The sequence below is a fragment of the Lutzomyia longipalpis genome, chromosome 3 (genome assembly GCF_024334085.1).
Source record: "Lutzomyia longipalpis isolate SR_M1_2022 chromosome 3, ASM2433408v1".
In the NCBI taxonomy this organism is placed as follows: domain Eukaryota; kingdom Metazoa; phylum Arthropoda; class Insecta; order Diptera; family Psychodidae; genus Lutzomyia; species Lutzomyia longipalpis.
The window spans coordinates 3,449,376-3,474,923 of NC_074709.1; the positions used below are offsets into that span (position 1 = coordinate 3,449,376).

Consider the following 25,548-nt stretch of genomic DNA (forward strand, 5'->3'; position numbering starts at 1 on the left):
ACTCTTTTGCTTGTTTCCTTGATGGATCACCGTAGTTTTTGCTCAAACACTACTTTCTTATGTTGTTTGCAGGTGTTTTTTTTATTGTTTTTGTTCGACCTTCTGTCGTCGACGGGGCTTGAAAACTTCACTGTGGGACATAACCCTCTGGGACATTTTTGTGACAAAGAATGGAGCGGGAAATTCAAATTGCCTTAGAGAAAAAAACTAAATTTTTCTGCGAAAATGGGAATCCCGTGTGTGTATATTTTCCATAAATATATCGAATAATTATCTCATGATGACCCCCACAACTATCTCCTATCGCTCTTGACATTCCCCCGGCCACCACTGCTACGTCCTGTGCGTATCTTTGTGGACTTTGTCTCACTACTGAGGCGGGTGGTTGCTTTTGAGGCACTTCCGGAACTTCCGGCACTACTCCCAGCAACACTACCCGTAGCCTGGGATGTGCTCTGATTCGCCTGAGTGGTCCGGGGTGCATTTTGTGTACCATTGTTGCTACTTGGTCCCAGATTCGCTCCATTATTCACCATCTGTGGCTGGATGACGGCAAGATTGGGATTTGGTTCGCTCATATTCAATTGCTCATTGAATGTGAGGCAAAAATCGCCAATTTTGTGGATATCACCATTCTTTCCCGAATACAGTGTCAAGCACTGTCGCCACACAGATGCATAGCCCTTTGTGAGACGTACAATATCCCCCGGGATGAGAAGCTTCCCTGGTTCATCCCAAATTGACAAATTTATACATCCCGTGGGATCGGCAATCTTGAATGTTCGCACCTCGCGATTCTCCTTCGTCACCGTTGCTGCACCCACTTCCAGCACAATAAACACCACATTTATGTTCTTCAAACCCGGACGGATGTCCTTGATGGGTGTGCAGTCTGTTGTGAACATTCTTTCACCTTTTTCTCCTAAATCTAAATACAAAAAGAAAAAGAAAAAAAAATCACATTTGTTGTCATTATGCTGGATTTTGCTGTAACTCACATTCTCTCTGAATTTCCTCAATTTTCACCCCTATTTACACAATTTGTTATATTCCTCCTGACGAGCTTTCACAAAAGCCACATTTTCTGTACAATCCAGCGAGTTTTGGGGGGTCTTTGTGGCTCGTACGGCTTAAAATCCTTCCTGGTGAAGCTCCTTCGAAACTTTCTGCTGCTGCTTCTTTCAGCTGATTGAATTTTGACAGAGCAGCATTGTTGACAAATCGTTTGTGATCTTGGGAGAAAAAACGGAGCGTGAAAATGGCTGAAGTGCAAAAGCAGCTAGAAATTAAGCAATCCGTCGAGAGGAATTGTGATGAGCTCAAGCTGAAGATGAAGGAAGTGCTGGACTTTCAGCGAGAGATGAAGCAAACGGAGAAGAAGCTCAAAACGGAAAAGGCAGACAATAAGGTTAGGTTTACTCAAGAATTTTCCATTGTTTCCATTGTTTGGAGGTCCCTTTGTGGGATTTTCTCACTTTTCCCGCAATATGAATGAGTGAATTTCTTTTGGTAGGATGTTGATGTACCAGTGAGGAGTCAAATGAAACAAGAACCCCAAGATGATCCACACACAATGGCAAATGGGATAAAGGAAAAGGGGAATGGTTGTGTGAAATTGAAGGACTTTGAGGGGGCTATATTTCACTATACTGCCGCTATTGAGACCTTCCCTGATGATCCAATCTACTACACAAATCGTGCTCTGTGCTACTTAAGGCTCGATCGGCAGAATAAATGTATTGAGGATTGCAATATCGCCATCTCCCTCGATAGGCAATGCGTGAAGGCATTCTACCGCAGGATGCAGGCAAATGAATCCCTGGGGAATACTGAAGCAGCCATTAAGGATTGCGAGGATGTCGTTCGATTGGAACCGTCAACGCTGTCGCATCGTCGGGAGCTGGATAGACTGAAGAATCGACTAAAGAATGAGAAGAACATCACGGCCCGGAATGAGATTAACAACAATCGCAAGCGTGAAGAAGCCACAAGAGGTGTCCCCGGGAAACCATGGAGTCGACTCGATCGTGAAGCCAGGGAGGTGGATTTTGTGGATAAGAAGCCTCATCTGAGATCCAAGAAACCGTTAAAAAGGGTTGATGTTGCGGAAATTATTACACTGCCCGAGCCTATTCCAGATCACATTGTGGATAAGTTATTCAATAATTTCACAGGAGAGTATGATGCCACATCACCCAGCTCTTCCTCTGCTTCCGTCTTTGACTATGGCATCCCTTTGCTCTCCCTACCCTTTGCACCGCGTCCCTCAACAAGCCAGGAAGTGGAGGATGATGTGTTTGAGCATTTGGCCAAGTACAATGAAAAACGTACCCAAGAGGCAGCAGCAGCCCCCAAGCAGGAAGTGGTGTCAAAGCAGGAAGTAGCCCCAAAGCAGGAAGTAGTCCCAAAGCTCCCTCCAAAGACCAAGAAAGTCGATATTGTAGCAGAATCGACGGAAGAAAAAGTGGAGGAACACCAGCGAATTCCCGATCTCCCATCAACGAATGTTCAGTTCTGCAGTACATGGAAGGATCTCACAGAGGTGACACGCTGTGGCTATTTGGAAGCCATTGTGGCCGCCAATAGTTCAGTGATTAAAACTCTCGGTCCTCTCTTGGAAAATACCCTCCTTTCGGAACTTCTATCCACCCTTGGGAGGCATTTTATTGCAAAGAAACTTCCCGTTCACAATGTTCTCGATGCTCTGGCAACAAATAGCGAAATTGGCATCCTCTCCTGCTTCATGACAACTGCTGATCGTAAAGTCTTTGCCCAGCTTATGCAGTACATGGGTGAAATGCAAGTGGATAACAATGTTCTCTCATCCATTCAGAGGGCATTCAAGGAGGTCGTCTAATGCGGGCAGGCAGGCAGAGGGAATTGAATCATCAGCCAGTATGGGAAATGTCTCTGGTCTTCTCTTGTAATAGTGTCTTAAGTGTTATACATACCTCTTACCTATATTATTACACATAGTTTCCTCCTCCAATGAACTTCCGTTCTTGAATTTACGAATAAACCAGGATTATAGGAATTATGAGAATTAATGGCTATTTTATTGGTTTTGGGGAAAATTTTTTGATGATTTATGGTTCAGCGAGTTTGCCAGCTGTGTTCTACATAGATGCACGCTGGCCATGGAAGCTAATAAATGAGAGATTTGTGGCTTTTATCTACTTCTATAGTTTAGGAAGATTTATCATTTTGAAGTTAGATGAGATAAAGTTTTAATTTATTTATGTTATTTCAGAGGGAGTTTTGGTTCTATTATTAAAATGAAATTAATGTTTGTTGGTCCTTTTTTAACGCTTGACATCTCTTTCCTAACATTTTACGTTCTTTCTCAAACGGTTTGACGTTTGTTTTCTAATCTTTGACGTTTAATTTTTTATGAATTGAAAATTCGCTAGAAATTTCTTTTTTGACATTTTAAAAATTCATTTCGAGGGCTGCACCGGCTAAGTCGGTGTGAGGTCCGAACCGACTTAGCCGTTTTTACAATTTAGCCCTCGATTTTTAACGTTTGATGTTTCTTTTATCGGCTCTATCCTACTCCATGGAGGATCAGGGCACGTAAGTAAGTAAGATGTTTCTTTCCTAACGTTTTACGTTCTTTCTCAAACGGTTTGACGTTTGTTTTCTAATCTTTGACGTTTCATTTCTAACGTTTGAAATTTCTTTTTCAACGGTTAAAATTTTTTTTTAACGTTTGATGTTTCTTACTATTTTTTAACGTTTTTTCTTACGTATGTCAATTTTTATCTAACGTTTGACGTTCTTTTTCGAATATTTCAAGACTCTTAAAATAAACATGAAATTTTATTAATTAATTTTTTTTAATCTCTCAAGAGTCTAAAGAAGAACCTAAATTGTCTGAACTTTAAGGATATTAAGGCACCCGAACACCCTTCCTAGCTACGTCTCTTTGGAGAGAAATGCCTTATCAGATAATGTCTCCTATAGATTTCCAATAACCCCAACTGAAATGCTTTCTGGAACATTTTGCTGGGAATTTTATTTTCTACCTCAGGCTGAGAGAAAATGTGAGAAATGTAATGAATTGTCCTTATTTCTGCCCAACAAATAAATTCTTTTTATACGAACAAATTGCTTGGGGGCTAGAGAATTTTTCGTATTTTTGCAGAACAAGAAAATTAACTCCAACATTCTGTGGCAATTGGGTGTGGGTATCTCTCAATCCAACATATTTATCCCCCAATGCTTCTAAAGTAGTTAGAAAGTAATTATATTACTAATTAATTATCCACAAATTAAGGACTTTTCAAGGTATTAATACAAACTTTTTTGTCTTTGAGAGGAAATTCAATTTTTTTTCTTTCAAATTTCCATGCGGGATTATCAACTGCAAGTACTTTGCAGAGTCAGAGGAATTGCAGGGAAATTTCAATTTAGAACTCTCCACTATGTACAAGAACAGCCCCCCATTGTATATACATTGAATTTCATGTAAGTTCATTAATTTTTAAATAACATCCTTCCTTTGGCGTTTGAACTTTTACCAAGTTGGACACATTGAAATCCCATCCTTCTAAATTTCTAATGGAATCAATGGATACGACGTGAAATATTCACGGGACATTCACAGGAAATCCCCATCACAATCTCAAACATTCCTTCATGATTCCCTCTCCCCAAACGAATTTCCCCTTTACCTCCAGAAACTCTCCAAATGTCTGCCCAGTTTCACCCCACACCTCCCTATGTCTTCCTGTTATCGCATTTAATCTGGCTAATAGATGAAAATCATTTGCACTGCAATGTTCATGCGGTTTGTACCCAAGTACGCGCTTGAATCTTGCAATCTTCATTGGTGCAGTAGTACTTCTTCTCTTTCTCTCTCTCCCTTTTCCCACCACCAAAAACCCTATATTCCTGTACCCCTTACCCACAACTCCCCCCGCGTATAATTTCACATCTTGGGGAATTTTCATCGTCGTGGCATCCCTGACAGTTCAATTATGATGAAAAATTCGTCTCTTGCTGCGGGAAAGAAAGCTGGAAAAAGGGGGGTGAAGTTGTCTCTAAAATGGCACAAGTCAAAAGTCATGCGAAAACATCCACTTTTCCTAACGATTGGTGATTTTTCTTTCCACTTTTCTCTCTCTCTCTCTCTTGTTTCCACTGGCTCACAATCTTTGCCTCTGCAAATTGTCTTTGGGGAGGAACTTTGTTATTCTTTCTTACTACTTTTATTCAAACCACAATTTTTTTTTACTTTTGTATTTTGTCTCTAATACAATTTTTATGCTTTTTTATTTCATCTAAAAATCAAGGAGATGAGGGAAATGGGAAGTCTATTTATGAGAAATATTTCAATATTCTTACATCTCTATCAAAAAAAATTATGTAGTATTACCCACAACATAAAATTTTCATCAAAACTCTACTACATCGCTCTTACAAACTAACTTCCACAATATAAAATAAAATTAGCAAGAAATCATTAAGCTTTAATGATTCTTTTGAGAATTTTATTTTATTTTGCATTATTATTTTCTCATTGATTTTCCATACAATATTTTTTTAAACATTTTGCATGGAAGTTTTTTTTTTGTATGTAATAATAATTCTACAAACTACCAATTTCGAGGTTTCTCTGTAATATTAGAAATCCTCATTCCTAACTCGATTACATGTAAAAAAAATTAAACATCCGCACAAGAAAAGCTATACTTAAAAAAAACCTAACAAAAATTGTTTTTAATATTAAGAATTAATGTGTTAAATATTTGGTGTTGATTTCTTGTTTCAGAATTTGTGTGTTAATCCTTCTTTCATTTTCTTCATGTCTCCCTTTAGAACCCTTTGATAGCTTTGTACTCTGTTTGTTTCTTTTTTCTTATTCTTTCATTTTTTTTATTCCTGCCTCTAGAAAAACTTTCTCATTCTCAGCAAATTTCAACACATTTCTCCTCATTATTTTTCTTTTTTTTTTTTAAATAATTTCTTTTAATTGAAAAAAAAAAATTCCCAAAATCCACAATAAAGCAAAAATAATAATTCTACAATGTTCTCTTATGAGATATTTTTTCCTCTATTTTCTACTTTTCTAATGTTCTTTTTTTACCATATTTATTTGGAGTATGAAAAGTTTTTATTTTATCAATTTATTTTTTCCGCGTTTTTTCATCTTCTTTTCATCTAGTTTTTGTGCTATTATTTGCTTTTTTTATTTAAATTGAAAAGAATTTTTAAGTGGTTTAAAAAAAAGAATTTAGAATATTTGTTTGAAAAAAAATGTTTAATATATTTTTTTCCAACACAATGATGTGAAGTTTTATCTGCTTTTTTTTCCTTCTTTTTATTTAATATTGTACTTTTGTTCTTGTGAATAATAAAGGAAGAAAGTACATGGAGGGAGGAGGAAAAGGTATACATATTAGAACCGTAGAAAGTGACGCACAAAATTGTTCATTGCCAGAAGGGAAAAAGAACGGAAAATTATGGGAGAAAAATCGACGAAAAAAAATTCTCATTGCTATGAGAAAACTGACACACAATAGAGCATTTTTTCTCTCTTTTATTCCACCTCTCTCTAGCTAGATAGCTCTTCCATAAGCTCATGGTATTCTTCTTCGTTTTTACCTTTCCTTTTCTCTCCCATGAAAATAATAAAAAGTATTTATACTTAATTAATCATAATTATTAAATGTAATATAGAGCAGACCAGTATGGTGGGGATTTTTTTCTTCTTCTCCATCCTCTATTTCTCTCTCTTTTTTTTCTTGTTTCTTTCCATTTTATTATGTATGTAGATGAGTGTAATAAACACGATAAACTGGCAATTAGTTTCAATATATATATAATAGAAAAAATAACTCTAGAGATATCCTCCCTTGGTTTTTCTCCTCATCTCATCCTCTTTTTTCCTTCCTACAATCTACTACACATCATTCGCCACCCCTTTCACCTAACTCTGCCCACAACTTTCTCCTCCTTCTCTTCTGTTTTTTTTTTGTGTGATGCTCAACATCATTTAGAATTTCCTCCGATTCTCATGAACACTGCAAATAAAATAAAACAAAAAAATCTCACCTTTAGACATTCATAAAGAAAATAAGTTTTAAAATTTTGGGCCATATTCAGCGTAAATAATCTTTTACTTTTATTTTATGAACTTTTATCGTAAAAGTCGTCAAAAGAATTTTTCAAAGATAAAAAAAATATTTTATGCAAAATACCGATTTTTTTATAATAAACTTTTTTTTTATCAGTATGGGTAAAACCTTTGAAAAGGTCATTACGAATTATTCTACAAAATTGTGAAGAGTTTATCGAATGCACGATGGGCAGAATTGTTTTTTTTTTATTAATTGTTTATTATTTAACAACAATATTTAGTTAATATTGTTGTTAACAAATATTTAGTTAATAATCAACAAAAACTAAACAAAAACATGATTTTGCCTTCATAATTTTAGTTTGAGATCAATTTATGACAGATTCATATTTTTTCACATCATCAAACGACATAAAATAGCCTAAAACGCTAAAAAGACTTCCAAAACTCACTTTTATCAAAAAAGAAAAAAACTCGATAAATTTTTTTACCCTGAATACCAATTCTATTTAATTTTTATTTTTGGAGATTTTTATAAAAGTTTTGAGACTCATTTTTATGGTGAATACCAAAATTCTTTTATTTTTTACACTGAATACCAAAATGACATTTTATCATAAAAATAAAAGAAATTTCTTTCGCTAAATATGGCCCTTTATTTTCCTTTTTTTTTTTTAAGAAAAAGAAAATTCCTTAAAACTACAAGAGATGTTCTTTTGTTAAGTTTTAGCTGAATATGTGATGAGGAATAGCATTCACTTTGTAGAAAGACAAGAGATTTTTTGTTAATTCCTTAACCCAAACAACAAAATCACTAGTCTTCCATACAAAATGTGCCCCAAATGTACCGCATAGAATCCACGTTGCCGTCACCTCCTTCACCGTAAATGTTGTTAAATAAAATTAAATAAAAAAAGTGATTCAAGAAAAGCATGCAACAAGAAAATTACAAGAATATAAGAAAGTCTGACCCCCATCGTACCACACCGTGTGGCAGTTAAAAGTCAAATTAGTCCATGTAAATTGCATGTAATTTCATTACTCAGTGAATGTACCCCGCGCGTAAAAAAGGGAAGAAACGAGGAAAATACTTTAAAAGGGTTTTGTGTGACGCATTGTTTATCATCCTGGGAAATATCCCATACACAGAGCGAGTGAAAGAAGAAAAAAAATGAGAAAATAAAATACAAGAGAGGATTGAAGTTTTATATTTAAAATGGGAATTTCTTATCAAAACACGTTGTTGGAGAGTCCTTTTGTGGAAATCCTTTCACAAATTTTTGCATATTTTTGAATAAAGAATGCAAAATTGATTGAAGTTCTTCTCTTTTTTTTTATTCTTTCTCTTTCTCATGCTCCCTGCAGCATAAGCAATTATCTTTAACCCGTTCCATCCACAATGAGACTTTGAAATAAGAATTGTAGCTATATATTATATGTACAAGTAGCAACGTTATATTCTCTGTGAATATTTCAGTATTCATCAACGTTCTGTGTAACAACTTTTGTTAGATGAGGAGATTTTCGGTATAATTTTTGGCTATGAGTCTTCTTAAAAAATTCACGATATATTTTTTTTAACAGGGATTGTTTTTCTTCTTTTTGTAAATTTATTAGAATTTAATCTTGTAAATCAGAATTTAATTATTGTTTTAGAACTTTTCACGACTGTTTAATTTTTAAGGAAGAATTGTGTTTAGGAAAATTCCTCATTCAATGAAACAATAGGGATATGCTTAATCTTTGTCGAAAAAAAAGAAGAATAAATCACAAGAAAGACTTTTTATGTATTAATTGGAATCAGCTGGGAAAAGCCCGTAAAGATTTTCTCGAAATTGCAAACATAGGACGTCACAATTGAATTTGAAACATTTGCACTGATGTTTCATAGATGATTTTTGGCAAAGATCGTTTTATGTTTCATTGCCATTTCAAGAGACAAAAGAACATAAAGCTGACGTCATTGTTTGCATTTTTGGGCAAATCTTTGATGATTTTTCTTATAGCTAAGGAGAATTTAGGAAAATATTTGTTTTTTTTATTCTCTTTAAAAACACGCAGCTCCCGAATTAATTCCACGAATTAAGGTTTTTTTTCATATAAAAATGAATAAATTCCTTTAATATTTGATTAAAGACTCAAGTTAAAAGGCTTCAATTTTTAATGCAAAAGAATGACTCAATTTTCTTTAAATTTCCCAAAAATATTCCTCTATTCGTAGCTGTTTTGGGCAAAAAACATCAATATAAGGACAAGAATTCCTAGAATCCGATTTATAGATTTTTGATTCGTTTCTTTAGTTGTTACTTTTATTGGTGTTAGTATTTTATTCCTTTTCTTTAAAAACATAAAATGGTAAAATAAAAATTTTAAAAAATTGCCAAACAATACTTTTTTCCAATCTTTCTGAGAACTTTTTCTTATACTGATAAAATTGATTTAAAAAAAAATTACTAATAATTTTCAAGTTAGGAGTTACAAAAAAAAATCTTATAGATTTCTTAAAGATTTTCTGGTTTATAAGCTTTAAAAAGGATATTGTTAGGCACCCTTTTTTTCTATAAAAATTTGATAAAGTTCAAGATTTAATTGCATTGCGGGTAAAATTAGTGTTTTCAATAAATTCTCAAGCTTATTAAAAATTAAAAATTAGGCAATGTGATGTAATTGCTTTGCTTGCATTTAAACTGTGTTTTTTGGCATTTTTTTGGTGGGTGGTAGTTTTTTTTCTGGATTAATTGGCCGTACATTTCCCCCATGTAATTTGTTCAGAGATTAATTTAGTGATAAGAATTACCGTGATCGATGTCGCCGTGTATGTACTTTAAGTTGTGTGTGATGATATAGAAGTCATTGGCATCCGGGAGCTAAAAAGATGTCAAGAAATACTTAAAATGCCGGAAAATGGAATTTCCAAGAAGCGAAGTATGTATAGTAAGATCTATGCAGGTAGAAATATTAAAAATCTCTATATGAGTTATTACACAAAAATCACCCAATACACCCCCTCATAGCTACTTTTGAAAAATATATAGAAAGAAAGATTTTATACAGATTTACATTGATTTTTATTTTACACGGCAAATTGGATTGTTTGATCTCCTTCAAAATCATCCAAAAAAAAGTTGAATTTTACTTTTGCCAAATTTACATTAAAAGCTCTCGGAAAGTCCAAATTTTCCTCTTAAAAAAAATCCTCTCTATGAGAGAAGGACATTCAAATGCCCGGAAGTGATGAGTTTAAATGACAAAAATTTAATAAATTCTCATTCGATTTTATGTGATTTTTCTCATTTTATATCGTCAAGTGCATAAACCAATTCATTTCACATACCTCTAAAAAATTTTTTTTTGTACAACAAATTATTTTAGCAATATAGCCCCACAGAAAAACCATCAATGTCAATAAATAATGTATGCGCATGAATAGACAAATTTGAAGTTAATAGTGCTCTCTGTGAGTATTAAATTTGCTGTATATAGGTACACCCCCACCCTACACCCTCCTCCTACCCCCCCCCCCCCTATCATCCTCAACACACGCACACACACTTTAATCTCTGATCCAAATTGCAATTCAAAAGCACATTTTGTAAATGTTCGCCAAAAAATCGATTCAGCAACATAATTAACCAATCCACAATCATACGGTCGGGTGGATGGGGTTAATCAGACAACTTATACTGTGAATTTTAATGTTCCCTCGTTTTTTTTTTGGTAAATTAAAATATGTAGGATTATTGTAATATGTACAAATAACTAAAGTCAAATCAATTAATTCATTAACGAAAAATAATAATAATAAAGTGATCTCATATAAATCTTATTCACCACAATATAATTAAAACATATAACATTTTGAAGAAAGAAGAAAGAATTGTGAATTTACAGTATAAAAAAGATAAAAAAAAATAGATTCTTACCTCTGCTGCAGCAAATACTGAGCTGTTTGTATTTGCTTTGGTGTACCAGTGATCGTAATGATGCGATCATTTGATCCAGGGAGTGGTTCATCGATTGTTATGAATGCATTTGACTCGGTACGAATACGACGAATGCGTCCGCCACCCTTTCCAATAATTGCACCAGCCAACTGCCATAAGGACAACACACAGCAGTGGGAGAAAAATGAGACCAGGAACCCCACCGGAAGAAGCATTGGGGAGACATGAAAGAGAAAATTGCATCAATCAAGAAGCATAGCAAAAGGAAGTACACAAAAATAGTGTCATAAATCCTAAGCTTGAATATATCTTACCAAGAGAGAGAGAAAAGCGCCATAATATACTCACATATGGAATACAGTACACATCTTCAATATCTTATGGAGTTTCTTCTTCACAGAAACAGGAAATTTCATCACAATACATAATGTTTCTGGTATACATATTCCATATAGTATGTAATATAAAACTTTATAATCTTATATCTCAACTTATAACCCAAAGTAGCCTAACTTTTTAGTTTTATACATTGGATATTGTGCTAAATTGAAGAAGATTATATTATATCATTTTTCTAACTCTCTCTCTCTCTATTTGCATTAGAAAACTTTTGAAATTAATTATCAAAATGCTTTAAATTCAAAAGGAATCTTAACGAAATTTTACTTTAATTAGATAAAAAGAAAGAAGAAAAAAATGTAAGAAAACTCACGTCTTTGGGTATTGTGACTTGAGTTGTGCTCTTATCCATCTCAAGTGATCCAGGGCCACCATTATTTCCACCCATGTTGCCCATATTTCCACCAACTCCACCACTGCCGCTCCCCATGCCAAAGCTGCTGCCCATGCCGCCGCTACCCATATTGCCGCCTCCCATACTTCCACCCATTCCCATGCCGGATCCACCACCGGTGCCACCAGAGCCGCCACCATTGCCCATTCCGCCACCGTAGCTCATACCACCCATTGGCATATTCATGTTGGGGCTATTGCCACCCATTGGGCCACCATTGCCCATTGGGGGCCTTGCCCAGGGATCAGGGAATTCACCACGACTCTCCATACGACCCATTGGGCCACCACCGCGATTGCGTTCAATATCGCGACGTTCACGATCCCCACCGAAGCGATCCATACCCCCACGATCACCCCCGCGTGTATTGCCGCCGAAGCGACCTCCATTCCGGAAGCCATTGCCGCCACCGCTTGACCCATAGCCGCCGTACTCCTCGGAATAAACATCATCGAAATTGAGGGGATCGTAGTTGTGTACTGGCCCACGAACTGGCGTCTGTAACAATATTAGAAAAAAAATTGAATTATGTAAAAAAAGATTTAGGTGAGATTTGAACTCGCGGTTAAACTGAAAATGATCCATTGTCTTATCAATTATGCTACGTCTTTAATGAATAGAAACGTGTAAAGACATATAAAATTTAAATAGAAAATGGAGAAAAATACTGAATACAATTCTTTGAATGATAAACTTTTCCAGGGTAAATATAAGATTATGTAAATCTCAAATATATAGGGTTAAAATATAAATACTTGTGCCTTTATTTATGTACAAAAAATAAAATAAAATTGTTAATCTTTTTTTTTATTGTGTAATACTTGAAAAAAATATTTCAAGAACCACCCATGGCAATCACCTAAAAGCTATTCAACCCTCTTCAACTTCTACATATAGCGAACAAAGGAGAACAAAGAACCGATGAAAAAAAATTCATGTTGGAATTTTGAGGTATGGCAGAAAAATGAGAAAAATTCTACGGAGAGTTTTGTAGCTCTTGTATATTGTATATGGGTTGAATGAATTAAAAATATTATAGTTTATTTAATAAAAAAAAATGTAAAACTTACCGATTTTAGGAGACCAACAATCTCTTTAATTGAATCAATACAGTGATCCGGTTTTCCAAGAATCTGGACAATTCTATCTGTACTCTGTGGTGCAAGGTTCGAGAAGATTTTGATACGGGATCCAATTTTCTATTTTGCGGAAAAGAAATTAAAGAAAACACCATATCAACTTTATTCAGCACTTTTCCTTCTTCCTTCGTCGAATATTCTTTTCTATCGCCTCTCCTGAGGAGGACCCAAAGGGATATTCACACCAAATTTATATACATATATGGGTGTGAAGGAGTGTATATTATAAAATGCACATTCAAATAAATAAAACCACTTTTCCTTCCACTTCTTGTACAGTGTAAAAAAAAACGCTCTCAAGTTTTCACCCACAAGTCCTTTTTTATTTTTTTTTCATACCCTCTCTCCCCATCCTGGTAGTAAATTAATATCACTCTCCCCCTCTATCATAGACATATTTTTCTCATTTTCCGCATTTCAACACCTTTTCCGTATTTTCCATTTCCCCCCTCACAAGAGGTAAAAAAATTCAATAAACACAAATTTTTCATTTTCCAGCCCACATACTGTTGAGTTATAATATACAATTTATTTTTTTTCGCATTCTGCTATCAATTTAATTGCTTTTTGATATTTATTTCACATTTCTATATTATAATATATTTTTTAATATAAATATTTCAAGAGATAGGAATTCATGTTTTTTTTTCAAGTTAGAAACTTTTAATAACTAATTATATTAATATTTAAAAACGAAATTTGTTGATCATTGCTGTATCGTAATTATGACAAAACTCATCAGTTTCTCTTCCCACAAATTGTAAATTAAAAATTCTAAATGTGAAAAAGCCATAATCTTAATCACATAAAATTATTTTTTATGAATGATCATATGATATTTTTTGATTGGAAAATAAATTGAAAATCATTTCAGGATCGCAATGAATGCAATACTGCTTTCATATTATTATTTCACATAGAGAACGTGAATGTATTTTAATGCATTATAAAGATAATCATATAGATGGGAAGAGAGATTGAAGGGGGATTTCGGTCAATGCTTGTTTCCAATTTATTTTATTGTCCGATTCATGTGATTTTTTTTAAATGCTGATTATTAAAAGCTAGATTAAAAAATCATTTGGTACCTATAATTTTTTTCCGTGTTTCAATAATGATATGATAAATTTGATAGAACCAAGTATGTACCTACTATATAATTGGAAAACTATAGGGGATAATATATCAAAAGTAATCATGTGCATTCAACCATTTTCCATTCAAGAATAGAAAAGTGTGATAATAAGTAAAGAATTTTTAAAAATTAAAGAAATGTATTTCCAATAAAATAATTTAAAAAATAATAGAAAAAACAATAATAAATTAATTAAAAGATAAATTCTTTTCACTTAAACTTAAATTTGTTTTTAAATAATAATTCAACAAAATATCCCTTTGAAAGGGGAACAGTAAATTAATTCACATTATTCGAAACCTCACTGTATGTCTTATGCGAAGAAATATTTTTCTCAAATAAAACCCTTCGCGAATTTCAAATGAATTTCATTAATTTTCTTCTCAATCCTATATGAGAAAAAAACTCCTCAAACCACTTTGAATTTCTTCACAATTGATTGTGTTGGGGGAAAAAACGAAAGAAGGGAGAACAAAAAAAGAAATCCTACAAGACGATTACATGGAATTAAAGTGAGATCAAATTAATTTGGGTGTTTTAATTCAATATTCTTCTTTTTTTTTCCTCTCAATTTAATCGGCCGTCTCCTCCACTTCATCGCCCACACACCAGTTATACAAATGGGTGTCGATGATGGAGAAAAACCACCACGTCCTTTTGCGATAAGCCACGGCGGAGAGTTCAATAAATTTCCACACTCTAGTATCAATACATATATAACCATATTTTATATGATGGGAGAAAATTTACCCATGAATGACTTTAATGTTTCCAACCACCAAACACTTTGGAATAATTTCCCAGAAATTACACTCCATCCAATAAATTGCTTCCTTTCACAACAACCGCGCACCATGTCTCTCCTTGCAATCGAAGGATAATGGATGAATTGAGGGTGGTGAGGAGCACACATTGCAGGAACAAAAAAAAGAGGAGCCCACCTCCTTTCTTTTTTTCGAGGGGGGAAAAGTGTAGTAAGTAAGTTGATAAAAGGAAATGAAAATTAAGGAAAACCACTCTTCAGCTCCACTGGCAAGTCCGCACGTATAACAGTTTGTGGAGAACTAAATTCAATAGAGGTGCGTTATTCCATTTCACACACATTTTACCCCTCTCAATTTGGATCATTTCTCTCCATCTCATTCGCACACTCTTGTCAATTTATCCCCACCACATACACCATGTCCTTCTCCCTTCACTGCCATTGCTATCCTTCTTCCGTGCACGCGACAAAGGGTGGAAATTCCATGGAGGAAAAACAATAATTGTACCGTAGAGGGGACACAAATTGGGGGGGGGGGGATTGTAGAAAAGAGATAGACACCTTTTCTCGCGTGAAAATACTGAAAATCATTCTTGATTGAAAAGGAAGAAAATGCCAGAATACCCACAACGCATGCGCAGGATAATTCTTTTATTCTCATCATTCCTCAATCCTCCACTCTCTCCCTCTCTCGCGGATGAGAAAAGCTTTTCTCACAATTTGTGTCCACATCCTGACCATTTTCTCTTCTTCTCTTTCTCCCTTAACATTTTCAATTTTTTTTTATTCCTTTAACATTAGGATATGAAAAAAAACAACGTTGAAAAGTGTGTGAGAGAGAGGGCTATAAGAAAAAACCACCCCTATTTGAACCTAACTATGTATGTAGGTGTTACATCGAAATTGTGGTTCGTTAACCCACGAAGCTTAGTTCCCACAACCTTTTTCTCACAATGTGTAGAGAGAGATTAAACCTCAAAATGTTTAGGGGAACGTGGCCCAATTCGGACCGCCGCCCAATTGCGACCGCCCCTTTTTCTCGTAAATGACGAAATATTATAAAATTAGTTTCACTACATTATGAAGATATTATAGTAAGATAATGTTAGCGCCTAAAATAAATTAATTTGGTACACAACAGGACTAATAAAAAATCAAAATTCATTTTCAGCACTTGGCCGACATTTTCTGATTTTAGAAACTAAGTTGATATGAGTTTTTTTCCCACTATTATGTCTCATATTATGCCGCGTTTCTGTAGCTTAGAGGGTCTAGTTTATTACTTGATTTACAATTTTTTGAAAGATTTTAGGTATTTTAAGTAATTAAGTGAAAATGTAATACATGCAGAATGGTCTAATTGCGACCCCCAAAATGTTTCAATTCGGACCGTCTATTTCCACCATTCACCACGGTAAAGCAGTCGCGCATGCGTGTAGTGGTGTGGAAGTGTCTCTCTCACACAGACCGCGCTGTGTTTTGATTTCGGGAAAATCAATATTTTTTCACGTTTCTTGAAAGTTTTTTCGCAGTGAAAATGTTCCTACAGCCAAAGGGGAGTGCAGTTAGTGTAATTTACGCATTCCTCAGAAGAATTTTCGTGGATTTTCTGGGAATTACGTCAGTGAGTGCGCAATTGTCGGTGTGTGTGAAAGTGTGTGTAGTCACCTCAAGGGCGAAATGTCAAAACAAATGTGGGGAAGAATGAAAATAAATTCTTGATTTTCCGGCTTTTCCGGGTAATTCATGGCAGTTTCCCTATTTATAGTAGTGATAAATGTGATCTATTAGTGAAAAACCCACAAATTACGGCAAAAAAAGGGGGTCGCAATTAGAACACTCGGGGGGTCGCAATTAGAACACCGTGGTGAAAAAGTGCAATTTTAGCAACTTTTTTTAATTCCATTATTACTCAGAACAGGTAAGAGATAGAATGTTTGCATCTATAGAACAAAGTTAGCCTATTAAATGACCTTTCCAATGGTACCAAACTTGGGAAGATTTAATTCATTTTAATATGACTTTTTTCAATCCTTCTGAAACAGAATTTAGGGGGTCGCAATTGGGCCACGTTCCCCTAGTATCACTTTTTTCGCAGATTAATTAAAGTTGAAAAATTACATAGCTTTTCACGACATCCACCCCCTGCCCCTCACTCATTTCTCAAACCACTTCTTTTTATTTTATCTTCTTTTTTTTTTTAATGAAAATCCACGTTATGAATACTTAAAAACCACCCAACATCAATTTTTCTTTGGCAACTTCAACGAAGGAGAGCTCTACATTATGTATATTGCTGTAAGTTCATGTCATACGTCATTAATTTAAATTTCAACATTCATAATACATGAAGAAAAACTTTGATCAATTTTAAGCATAATTTGTAAGAAATATAGGGTTAATACTGAAGAGTGTGGAAGAAGTCAATAATTAGAATTAATTAAAAAAAAATGTTTTTATAAGAAAAAAAAAGAAAGTAAAAATTAAATTCATTTCGGAAAGTTTTGTCATGACGAGAATCGAACCCACGTCACTTGAATTGTAGAAACTTGTGATGATGCGCAACTAGAACCTCTCGGCTATCTTGTGTCCTTTTTATGGAAAGTTAAGAGAAATAAATAATGTATAATAGATTGATTTTTTTTTAATTGTAGCCACGTTTTAACGTCTCCTTGAACCGCGATGACTTCCAATTTTCATTATATCCAGATATCTCTCGCAAGGCGTTAATTTTTTTTTCTTAAAAATATTCTTCAAAGTTATTATCTACTCTTTAATTCAATTAAAATGCTTCAATTAACACTGAAGAGTAATAAAGTGGTGATAATATTTAGGTGTTTATTAAATCCAGTTACAGCACCAAACTGAGAAATATATGAGAAAGAAACCTCAAAGATGAGTAAATTAAATTCCTAAAATTCTCAAAACTTCTTTAAAAAACCAAGAATAAAAGTTTATGTTGACAGATAACCCGGAGGAGGACATAAAATTAAACCCGTATGTATACACATGTGAAATGTTAAAAACTCTTCGGACATTAAAGCAAAAATTTCGTATTCAGGTATCTATAAAGTTTGCGGCTTTATTGTTCCGATATATACTTTTCAGTAAACTCTTGCAGCTTTTTTTTTTATATATAGAAAGTGCAACTTTTACGGGTTTTTCCTATACACAATTTCCACAATATTGCAAAAATACCGTGGAAACTCTACTAAAGTGATAGTCATAAAGTGACTTTTAGTGGCAAGTCTTGTTAATTTAAAAGTCACACTTAATTGATATTACATGGCGTGCAAGAGGGTGGACTTTATTGCAATTCATCCCCCTCTTTGTGCAAAATGCACTTGAGAAAGTTTGTTGCACAGAGCAATGGCCAACAAGAACAAACGTTGCAGAGCACCATATACATATTGTATGGTTAATTCAATTGACATGAAACTTTTCACTTTTCAATCTTATCCCATCGGGGGTATTTATTATGAAAATTTCCACAGAGTTGTTTGTACAAAATGTCAATTTCAATTGTTGCCCTTTGTCATATTTTACTTATTAATTAATTTGAAAGGTGTAAAATAAATTAATTAAGTATGAAAATTCATTGGTAAAGCTGGATGGGGGATATGGAAGGGATAAAGTGAGAAAATTTAATTTATCATTCAACTGCGTCAATATGGATTCTTTTTCAAACAGTATGCTCTCTTTCCATTCCCTCTGGCTTTATACAAATTTTCCACACCTTTCACCTTTTTTTTGGCTCATTTTGCTACCCCTCTTTCTATCTTCCATCTCTCTTTTTTTTTCTAAACTCACAGTGATTAAGGATGTTATTAATGAGAGGGAATTAATCAGAATTTGTACTGTGGACATATTGTAGGAAGGTGTACTTAAGAAAATTTTTTTCTTCTGCTCCTAAGCCACCAAAATACAGCAATATCTCATCATTTCACCTTTCTATCAAAAATTATTCGATGTCTAAATGGTATTTGCTAAATAAACTAAAAAAAGGAACGAAAATAATCATCCTTTTCCCTCTTATGTACCCACCACAATATTTCCTCCTTATCCACCCCCATCTCCCTCTCTGCAAACAATAATTCTATACCAGCAACATAATACTGTATTGAAGTATAGGAGAGAACACGGAAAAAAAGTTCTTGAGAAAGAGAAAGAATAAAATTCATCCTTGCTCCGTATGTTGCCCTCATTTCGATCCACATTTATATCCACTCTCCTCCATCCTACTTCAATGAGAGAAAATTTTTGCACTAACATGAACACAAGCGCCCGAGGTGAATTTCTAACATGCTTGGGATTCTCAACTCTCCCCTTTTCTATGCTATGTACATACATATCAAACTCTTGCCTAAAAAAAAAGAAAGCATAGAGCATCACTATCACCTCTCACTTGAAACCACTTGTGCTCTCTCGAAATTTAACACCCCCTAATAGCCACCCACATTTTTTTTTTTTACCTACTCTGACTATTCGTACATCCTCTAAAGGAAACTCTCTTTCTCCATATAAGAATATCCTCTGCTGAGAGAGTGTGGTAGGGACACAAATTCTATTTACACTGCAATCTCTCTTTGCTTGTATATGGATTTATTCCTTTACACTCGGACCATGTTTAAAAAATGCGCATTTGTGGTGTATTCTTGAAAAAAAAAATCTTCTCACTTTGATAACTTTGAACGTATCGCATCGATTGCACGTTTTGTCCATTAAAAAAATAAAACTAGCTTCAACTAATATTTGAAATGAACTCTTATCTTTAAAAATGAATTTTAATTTCTATATTAAATTATATTATATTAAAAGAAATTCCCTCAAAAGTCAAATTATTTAGCTATGAATATTGTTCTCATAAATGAAACCCCCATTTACATGATGATTTTCAATTAATAATTTAATTAATCACCCTCCCTTATTTATGAATACACCGCATATGCGCTAATTAACCTGCACAAAGCATTTTAGTCTCTCACATAGGAGGATACACTAGAACGCACAAGTCTTTTTGTTGTGGGTATGAAAATCCCAGCACTTTCCATGCCACAGCATGTGGTTACTGTAAGCATCACTCAATGAACATTCATGGAAAATTGAATATTTTGTAAATGACAAAATATATAATACCAATGAAATTAATTATGCCTTATGTACCTACATTCTATTTCATCATGATTTTAATAGAAAAATACTTGGTGTTGGCCACGAAGTGGAACACCAACTAATTCATTAAATAAATTTTATTCTTTAATAATATCTAAATAATTAAAGCGTTAATATTAAAACTTTTTAAATTTATAAACTAATTAAAAACTTTATCTCAATTTCCCCGTCCTTTTAGTGAGAATGTCGTAAACATTTCTCTAATTTATCTTATTTTATATTTAAACAAAAAATAAACTGCTAAAGGTACTACCACGCGAACGGCAAGGAAAAAAAATTCCATTACTTAATCAACACATCCTCCTCTATATAAGAGGAAAACTATTTCGGCCTTGATTACGTCACAAATTCGATCAATTTCCTTTCTTCTTCCGAGGAGAAAATTAAATTAAAAGAATATACCATCGATTTATCTGGAAGAGAGAGAATGCAGTAATTTGAGAAAATTGATTTAATTACAATTCATGGAGAAATTGTTGCCAGTTGTGCAGTTAATTTTATTCCGAATCAGTTCTCATACTCTACTATTTTATAAAATACAAACAAAAAGAATCATTCAATATCGTTTAAAGTTCATTTTAAATAATAAATGAATTATTTTGATGATGATTTAATAGCTTAATTTGAGAGATAAATTCTCAAAGGAGAAATAAAAGAAATGACTTAGAAGCTATAAGCTGTATGTTCTTTTTCTTTTTGTAACAAAACAACCATATAACTATGATTATGTGAAACAAGCAATCAAGATCAATTTTACGATTAGCGAATAGGTGAATTAATTTTGGACAGAGATACGCACGTAGGTGTGTTCCTCTGGTGAATCTATCAGAATAAATTTACCACACTTTTCTGAGCACCACACTCTTTGGTTATATCCTACATATAAATTTATTGTCTCAATATGACCATTTCTATCTCCATCAGTATTGATTGCCCGTCTTTTAGCATGTGTATTAGTTGTTTGTGTCAATAAGAGTGACCAACCCCCAATACACACAATTTTCTCCTCAACCCACCCAAATTACTCTAACCACTAAACCCCCTCCCACCCCCACATCCGCAGGATCCGGATGAGTGAGAGAGAAAAATAAGGGATGGTCACGTTATTTTGGAAACTCGGGGACTTTCAAGAGCGATTTTCAAGCCAATTTTGAAACCAAAAATTCGAAATTTGCTTGCATTAATGTTAAATGGCCAAATACTGATAAGAATTCATTACTTTCGATTCAGAAAATAAATTTTTGTGTTCAAAAAAATTATTTGAAATTCTCACATTTTGGTCATTTTGTTCCTGTAGAGTTTCCAAAATAACGTGACCATCCCTTAAGTGTGGCAACCATGTTTTCTAATACAGTAATACCATGTGAAATAATTCACCGTATACACCGTCAATTCGTCCTCCCTCCCCGTAGCACCAATCTATCCACCCACATGCGGACATTTTACCCTGGTAATGAGTGAAATCCAGTGAAAAATGTCCAATAATTTTCCTTTCACCTGATGTATGGCCGCTATTGCCCATATATATCGATGTGTCACGTAAATAAGGTTGCTAATGACTACACAGGAAGACAACATTACCATCTAAAACCATTTCCTTTTCCTCCAACTATATTGACATACACAATATAAATGTTAGATAAGATTAAATGAACGAACGATTTTTTCCAATATTTCACCCTCCACTGAAGTTATCTCACTTGAGACATTTTTCACCAAAGGTATATATGGGATTTTACATTCATTAATAAAAAGAAAAGGAACATTGAGAGAGGGTGGAAAACATAATACATGAAGATGTTCTTTTTCATCGGATGGAATTCCCTTTGTCTTTTCTCTATAAATCGATATTAATGGAAAAAGTTACTTTAAGAAATTTTCTTACGACTAATCAAATACTTTAATTATATAAAAATGAATTATAAAGTAGAATTCTTCTTAAAAAAAATCTTTCATGAAAATCTCGAGAAGATTTTACAAAGGGAAAATAAAGCAAAAAACAATTTGTTTAACCTTTTAACATTTTTTATACCTACATAAAAAACATAATATTCTGTATATTTTTTAATCCTTAAGAATAATTTACGTGATCCACTCTTAGAAATTAATGAAAAACACGAATGAAAAAAAAGACCCAAATCAAGAAGGACATTTCTCATTTTGGGTGGATGGGGGGAGTATGTGATTATATATAAAATTCAATTTTTAATCTAATCCACGTATTCCATCGTTTTTTTTCCCTCTCACGCTGTTTCCTGATACCACCCCCCAGGGTGCCCACCCCTAAATTGCGTCTTTTTATACAAAAACACATTTCTCCACTCAATTTATGTAATTTCTTCAACATCTTGCGCATCTTATCCTCTAAAATTTGCAAGAAAATCAAATATATACGCATTCACCTTTTTCACCACACTCCCCCCCATTCCCTCACTCTCTTATTTCTTCTTCACTCACACTCATCCCCTATAAATCCCTCCCCCACCCCCACAACCACTCTTCAAGGAAATATGTATTTTAAATCTCATCCTTGGAATGTACTATTTGACTCATAAATTTTCCATTCCTTCAATTTGCTTTCCATCCACTTTTGCTCATCATTCTTTTGCATTTCACTGTCGCCCATTTCCCTTTTCCATTTGAAATTCATCCAAGGAATTGTACTCTTACAGCATTATACACACATATCTTTTCTCGCTCTCTGTACAAATTCTTCTAAATCAACCCCCAAACTCTTTTTTCTTTTTACGACGACCCACAAAAAAAAATCACAATGAATTATATTGCATTATATGTAAAATATACAGTGAAGAGCTGTTAGTATGTACATATATAGTTAAAATGAATTTAAAATATCATCCCTACATAGTAATTCTTTCACACTTAAGAATTTTATTTATTTTTCTTTTGTCCTCTTTCACTCGAAGCATTAAATTTGAGAATGTACAATGCTGCAGCAACAGAGTAAGATTAAATATGTTTGAAAAATTCTTTTTTATTGCATACTTTAACATCTTGGTAGTGAAGTAAAAATTGAGAAAAACTAAGGTTTTAATGGTGGAAAAAAAGACAATGCAAGATAAAAAAAAATTGAATATTTTTTCTAATAATTTTTATATCTTACAGTGTTGCAACATTTTATAATTTCTCTTCAATTTTTTTTTCTAAAATAAAATGAACATTCTTTGCCTCACTGTATACACATACAAAGAAGAAGTAGAAAAAAATTATAAACTTACATCTCTCAACTCCTTGATTTTGCTCCCAGACTTGCCAATCACACATCCGGCGAGACTTTGATGGATGAGCAAACGGAGATCAATTTCACCATCCTCTTTCTGCAATTAAATATCCCCACACAAACACAAAAGATTTGGTAGGGGAAAAAAGGAAGAAGTAAATGATAAATTAATCTATTGAATTTCAGTGGCAAATTCAACATCTCATAGTCTTTACATAAATTCCCAATTCTCTGATTTTCCTTTTCTCTCTTTGATCCTTTCTCGCCTTTTTTCCCCATAAAAATTTTCCTTTATTTGATCCATACATTTTCCATATAGCAATTCGTGTCCTTTTTTTCTCCTCTTTCTCTCTGTGTTTCTTCGTCATATCAAATATCCTCGTAGTGAAGAGGAATGTGTATGAGTGTGTGTGAAATAAAATGTGACACGAGATAAAGTACAAAATCACCTAATATTGAATTATCGTACGTGAGACATCAACTTTAAGGAGACAAATGAAAATCACAGTGAAATACCAATTCGGCAGTGAATTGGGAAATTCATGTGTAGAATATGACATTGTTTCAAAATACTCCTTTTACTTCTGCACTTTATCATAGGATCAATTTTCCCTACATTATTGTGCTTTAGATTAAAGTTTAGCTTAATTTGACAACAATTTGAATATGTACATGAATACCATTTTAAGCACCCCCAAAGTGATGGATCTAACTGAAGATGATGATGAATGACATTAATAAAAGATTTAATTTTATTTCACATATTGCAATACGAAGAGAATAATATAGGTTACAGAAATTATTATTAAAAAAAAAAAGAAACAAGTTTATTCGATTTTGTATGGATAAACTACTCAATTCCACTTTTTTCAAATTATGCACAAAGTGACGTCATTTTTGTGTTTTTTGTCTCTTTCAATGGAACATAGATTAAAAAAAATCATCAATAAAAGATAAGAGAATGTTTCATATTTCTAAAAGACTTAAAGGGACAAAAACGCAATGGTGACGTCATTCTTTACAATTTTAAACAAATCTTTGTTGATTCTTCTTGCAACTGATCCTTTTTATAATATTTAGATCCTTTTTATAATATTTTGCGTGTATGGACTTGATTCACGATAAAAGAGGTTTACTCATATAAAATCGTATAAACTCCTTTAACATTTTAAAATCTCTGACAGCTTATTTTTTTTTAGAAATTAAATTATTTTTAGTTATATTAAATAAATCATTTTAAATTCATGAGCCATTTAATAGTTTAATTAAATTAAAATTTTAAATATTTTAATGAACTTTATTTGACAGTGTGGGCCTGGGGTGCAGTGGATAGAGCGCTTGATTGCGCATCCAAAGGTCGCCGGTTCGAATACAGAACCCGGCAACGCGCCCCATCCGCCAACGTGCAATTAGATCACGTTGACCGGTTGGATCAGGAGATTGATACACTCCTATCCGTAAAATGGCCCACACGTGGTAGTATCTAGCAAGGCCGCCCACTACTTCTCCGCAAGGAGAACAACAACATCATATAGGGTGGCCGGCCCTGTTCCTATATGGGACGTAGCGCCAAAATATTTATTTTATTTGACAGTATAACTACTCATTACTATACTTGTATATTCTGTTGCATTATTTTAAGAAAAAAAACAATACCAAAGAGAAATTCCCATTTTTCTAAAAATCAAATTGAAATTCTATTTATGAGGAAAATTTATATAATGCAATAATTGAGTAGATTTGTGAGGAAAAGCACAGAAAAGCTGTGAAATGGCCAAAAATGTTTATTTCATATTGTTAAGGACACTAAATTGATTTTCCTACCCAAAATAAATGAGTAGTTAATGGCCACACAAGCCCATAGAGGAAAAAAAATGTGAGCTATATGTTGACTTATTATGCTGAAAAACACACCCTCTACTTGCTATGTGGTTTCCTCCCACATTCTAATAGAGAGCCAAATGGGCAAAAAAAATTGATTAGATGTGTTAAAGGATGGACACATTGTGGGAAAAGTATAATTATTTAATAGATATTTTTGCTTTGATTACAAATGTCCATATAAATAATTGAGACGACGGAGAAATTGAATTAAAGGCATATAGACAGAGGTTTGTGTGGCAGTGCGGGGGAGGAGAGAGACCGTGTGCGCCAATAATATTAGTATTTAAATAAAATGGGACTAGATCCTTTCTGAGTTCGTTTTTTTTTATTCACCTACCTCCCATTCCTGCATTGAAGGTTTCCGTGAAAAAAAAAAGTGAATAAGGGGTAAAATAG

The 25,548-nt window shown here is 33.6% G+C and overlaps 3 protein-coding genes across 6 annotated transcripts in view; 1 reads left to right on the forward strand and 2 right to left on the reverse strand.

Moving 5' to 3' along the window:
* Positions 1-212: 212 nt before the first annotated feature.
* On the reverse strand, positions 213-1,213 carry LOC129794205 (SOSS complex subunit B homolog). Its single transcript, XM_055834872.1, has 2 exons — positions 999-1,213; positions 213-928 (listed from the first exon to the last, which is right to left on the reverse strand). The coding sequence occupies exon 2, from the start codon at positions 903-905 to the stop codon at positions 294-296; it is 612 nt and encodes a 203-aa protein (XP_055690847.1). The 5' UTR covers positions 906-928; positions 999-1,213; the 3' UTR covers positions 213-293.
* Positions 1,214-1,258: 45 nt separating this feature from the next.
* LOC129794203 (RNA polymerase II-associated protein 3) lies at positions 1,259-3,043 on the forward strand. The gene is made up of 2 exons (XM_055834866.1): positions 1,259-1,408; positions 1,514-3,043. The coding sequence occupies exons 1-2, from the start codon at positions 1,259-1,261 to the stop codon at positions 2,855-2,857; spliced, it is 1,494 nt and encodes a 497-aa protein (XP_055690841.1). The 3' UTR covers positions 2,858-3,043.
* Positions 3,044-6,166: 3,123 nt separating this feature from the next.
* Positions 6,167-25,548, reverse strand: part of LOC129794204 (heterogeneous nuclear ribonucleoprotein K) — a 50,556-nt gene continuing 31,174 nt past the window's right edge. For 3 of the 4 annotated variants that reach the window (XM_055834871.1, XM_055834867.1, XM_055834869.1), the window contains 6 exons: positions 23,267-23,365; positions 12,889-13,017; positions 11,738-12,316; positions 11,005-11,174; positions 9,879-9,948; positions 6,167-7,025 (listed from right to left, as the gene is read on the reverse strand). In XM_055834871.1, coding sequence (XP_055690846.1) covers positions 9,906-9,948; positions 11,005-11,174; positions 11,738-12,316; positions 12,889-13,017; positions 23,267-23,365 — 1,020 coding nt within the window. In that variant the 3' untranslated portion in view covers positions 6,167-7,025; positions 9,879-9,905. The remainder of the gene's footprint in view (positions 7,026-9,878; positions 9,949-11,004; positions 11,175-11,737; positions 12,317-12,888; positions 13,018-23,266; positions 23,366-25,548) is intronic. The other variant, XM_055834868.1, reaches the window with a different exon arrangement.